The sequence below is a fragment of the Plasmopara halstedii genome, assembly GCF_900000015.1.
Source record: "Plasmopara halstedii genome assembly, contig: Scaffold_110, whole genome shotgun sequence".
In the NCBI taxonomy this organism is placed as follows: Eukaryota; Oomycota; class Peronosporomycetes; order Peronosporales; family Peronosporaceae; genus Plasmopara; species Plasmopara halstedii.
This window is the reverse complement of record NW_020187031.1, coordinates 1,046,642-1,051,015: the sequence shown is the minus strand read 5'-3', so window position 1 is coordinate 1,051,015 and position 4,374 is coordinate 1,046,642. Positions and strand designations below refer to the sequence as shown.

General features: G+C 41.5%; 1 protein-coding gene across 1 annotated transcript; it reads left to right on the top strand.

The window, feature by feature from the left end:
* Positions 1–1,832: 1,832 nt before the first annotated feature.
* PHALS_00218 (uncharacterized protein) lies at positions 1,833–2,187 on the top strand (the record flags this gene model as incomplete). Its single annotated transcript, XM_024729225.1, has 2 exons — positions 1,833–2,116; positions 2,178–2,187. The coding sequence occupies 2 exons, from the start codon at positions 1,833–1,835 to the stop codon at positions 2,185–2,187; spliced, it is 294 nt and encodes a 97-aa protein (XP_024572261.1).
* Positions 2,188–4,374: the final 2,187 nt, after the last annotated feature.

Below are 4,374 nucleotides of genomic sequence, written 5' to 3'. Positions count from 1 at the left end.
TCAAATTGATTCGAAACGGGAGAAGTACTCGAGAGCTTAAGTGGAGATTATTGATTTTCGGCATGTTCGGCATCAAAGACATGAAATTTTGTATGAGTCCGTGGTTGATTTATACAGCAGACCACTAGTTTGTTGCCTTAATAATACTAATATCAGTGTCGAACTGTCGTACTAAGCAATCGCTGGCTATTCTACACGATTAACCTTTCACATCGAGATTCTGATTATGAAGTTGATAATATACTCAGATGGTTTATTTACGTGATCATTACCTTGTTAACAAAGAGTGCGATAAGGCGGTACAGACCATAGCATAGGCCACTTAATCAATAGCAAAATTCTTTATTTGATCTTGTTGTGATACTCTCATAGGCACTAGCCTCTGACTACAAGGCTGAAATAGAATATCACTTTCACCAAGTCAAACATATCGAGTCTCATCTATGAAAAAAAATCTCAGTATGCTGAAATGATGATCAGTTAAGAATGTACTTGCGAGTCGTAGGTCTGCTTACAAATGAATATGATGATGATCTTCATTTGTCGTGAAAGATGATGGGTATATGATAATGCTGCTGCTAACTATATTGATGGCGGCACTGGTTTTGCTGATGATGATAAGGAGGAGGATACTTCGAACAAATAGAATGCAATGCATCAAGGGAGGAGGGGCAGGATGATGAGATGAATAAAGATCAACTCATGGACAGTGAGATTTTCGTGGCAAACGCAGAGGGTGACTTTAGTAAGTTGGGGTACAGAGTTTGTCAACAAAATTGGAGGGTTTGCCAAATTAAAAATGATGCTTAGAGAGTTGAAACTCGACGTCGTTCTTGAGCGTAAGAAATTGTTCAGTGATGCGTTTGTCGAGTTATAACAGCTAGTTATCTAAGGCGACTGACTACAAGGCCAGGCAGATAGGCTTCAAGTGCATTAGTTGTAAAAAGATAACAGGGTGAAGTCAGATTGACGTATCGTTCGACGTGATGAAAAAAACGCACTTTCAAGTAATGAAAATTGCGAGATTCGCAGAATTAACATCTCACTGAATCCGACTTATACGGCAGTCGGCTCCATTTGGATGATCTGAAATTAACATTTCAATTAGTTTAAAAATCCGACTTGCTGAACTCAATCTGGCGAGTGATTTTTTGGCCAGCAGGCTCAAGATGGCTCTACCTTGATCGCAAATGTATTATGAAACATTAAAATTCTGACGATTCGCGAGCATTACATAAAAGCAGGACTTCATTATACCCCGCCTAAAAATCCTGTCATGCTTAAATTTATTCGACTTTTCACTGATAACATCAGTCCTAATTTCTACGTCCATTGTTAGTAATGTTGTGTACTCCAATAAAAAAGGTTAAAATCGCAACGTAGAATAAGTGACATATTGAACAACGAACTTCCAAATTGCTAACAAAACATGCTACCAAAGTTTCCTTGTTCTTCATCACTCTTGAACACTTGGTATGTGCTGTTTCATGAAATGTAGTCAGTACAGTACATGTATTTTAGGCTCGTCCTTTCTGCCACAGTGCTGACCTGCGAGATGTTTACGCGAATATTCCCTATTCTCGTCGTTCGTACCCTGCAACCTTGCGGCTACGGTAATTTACTCTCAGAATGCCGCTCAGCGATTGGCTAAGTTATTTTCCTTGAGTTGAGCTGTTAACAATGCCTTCATTATTGAATTGGAGTCGGCGCAAAGCCAAGGACGATTAGCTCAGCAACGACGTCCCAGCTCACAAGGTCGCTGCTTAAAATCCCTGGCAGATTTTTGACAACAAAGTGCTCTACAAAAAACAGTTGCTTTCGTTTTAAATAGCATGATCGTCGTGTTCGGCAGTTCGAACGCGTTCGGACGTGACGTGAGCGAGATGGAAATGATGGTTCTGGCCGGCACAGTCTTTGTTATCTCCGTTCTTCTTGTTCTTGTCTACAAGCTGGCGCGTGGATGGGACGATCTCGATAAAGATGATTTTGGCGCCAGCATGCTACCACTACTTGCGCCGCGTGCCACAAATCGCTGGGTTAACAGCCGTAAGACGCATTTTGGGCGCCTTGGCACCATACCAGAAAATGAAGTCTTTTCTTTTAGCTTAAAGAAGCGGTGAGCGGTCAGCAGGGACGACAGATATGAAGGCCATCAAGTATTTAAGCCTCGCGTTCAGACAGACATAACGCTGTGAGGCTAGTTTGCGGAGATGTATTCCCCGCCAACGTAGAATTTATATTTAATTTAAACGTTTCATGTTTTTAGTTCTTCGTAATCCCATGCCTGTCGTGTCGCCTGTTCTCGATCGCTATCCATTTGGGACGCACGCACGCATGCACAACGCATGACAACCAGCATCTGGTGGGGCATCTGGGATGTGGTACTATCGTCAGTAGGTATCCTCGCACCTCGCATCTCGCACCTGTGGTTTAAGATCTGCAAGGATGTGACAAGCTGAGATGTTGTTTATCAAAAACTTGTCGCCGTTTGAAAGTGTACTATCTATTTGATACTTGAAGCATCTCGATGTGACGTCAGACATTGAAGCAGAGTCGTGCATCCAAGCTTTTGATCTTGACATACTGATCGCCAACACTATTTGCGATATCAGTACGTGAAAGTCGTCTTGTTCTTTCAAGCTTTGATTTACTTTGCCACCATATCCAATAGCGGTATTATGTAAACGCACGCTGAGAGTCGTATTAGTTTAATTTACACCACACTAAGATCAGTATTGACGTGTGCAAGGACAGATAAGGCGACACTATCGCATTGCCGCAAGATCAGATGAGGGATGTTACGCCATTCGCTCATATACATTTACCAATCAATTTATCGTCGCGACATTACTGTGCCATGTCTATATACAATTTTTGCTGCATCGAGCGCTTAAAAAGCCCCAGGCTCTGAAAACATATGGCCCACCTTCTGATACCATGGATGACTGATTTTCCTACTTCATTAACAGCAGCAGCAACGTCTTTTAGGGCTGAGAATTAATCTAACTCAAGCGTACCTTCATGTTCAGGCAAATCTTTTCGAACCGGAATTGTCAAGTCAAGAGGACAACAAGTTTTTAGATACTATTCATTCATTGAGACTTGTGCTGTATTTTTATGCAGAAACCGTCAAGAAACTGCGCAAAACATCGCAACGCTCTGGTTGATATTCGAGCTCAACCAAACATGCTTCATTATTTGTTGTTGGATTTCACTGCTGCATCTGAGAGAATTCGCCTCATTTTTCGATGCTCGCATTAAATTGATATTGAACAATGTGGCAGCATAAAAGTTGGGAGGATAGAGGCTCTTGCGCTTTGTCATCTCGTTTTTAAGAGCCTCAACACTCTGATGCAATCTTTGTATTCCATCAGTCGACGCATCTCCGCTCCCGAAGCCTCCTCCTGACTAGCCCTTAGTACTGCGGACATGGGCCGCATCAAACCATGGCTCTTATTGACGTCTTTTTGCACATGCAAACAAATATACACGGGATTTTTACGCAGCTACTCTTTGCGACAGGCGCAACCTCTTCGGAACGATCTTAGATATTCTTGTCCTACCCAACGCTAAACTTAAGACTCCGCTGACAGTCGCTCAAAATGAATCGTCGCAAGATATCACATCGACAAAAACAATGGACAAAGTGTATGCTATTATTGGTAGCTTGCCAATACATTTTTTTTGTGTCAATGATTCCGATGTGAACGGCTGAGTACTAATTTAACGAAGTATGATCGAATAGAGCTTTTGAAAAGATTGTGGTCAAATTTTTAAAATCTCATTGATTGGCAGTGCAACTATCAAATGAGATTAACTATACGTACCACGCCGGAATGGCACAGAAATCGTCCATAGGCTATCCATCAGCTCCACTTCGTGCAGTGCTTGCACACTTTCCGATCCTGATGTTTATGGACAAGCTAAACTTTATTTTCTTACCGTACTAAACGTTTGTACCGCACACTTTGCACAGCAATGGCTTTGAACTGTTAAGTCCGCACCGACCAGTGTGAAGAGGATGTGCTCAACAGCCATGTCTAGGAAGCCAAACGGGGAGCCTCTCAGGTATATCTACACTATTTTGAACTAAGTGCCTATTCAGACAAATTTGATCTTATATTTGCGTTTGCTTACTATTTTCAATAATATTAATTATAATGTTAATAGGAGTAGTAAACATATTATTAGTGTTACTAGAAATCAGCACTTATAATGATACTTTATTATGGTACTTCATTATCGTTCATGAAACGGGATACGAGCCATATCCTGCAAGAGCGTTTGACCCTTGGACTGAGGGAAGTTGATACGGGTCATACACCTTACACGTCCGTTCAAATGCGCAAATATGAAATTGTACTATTGCACGAA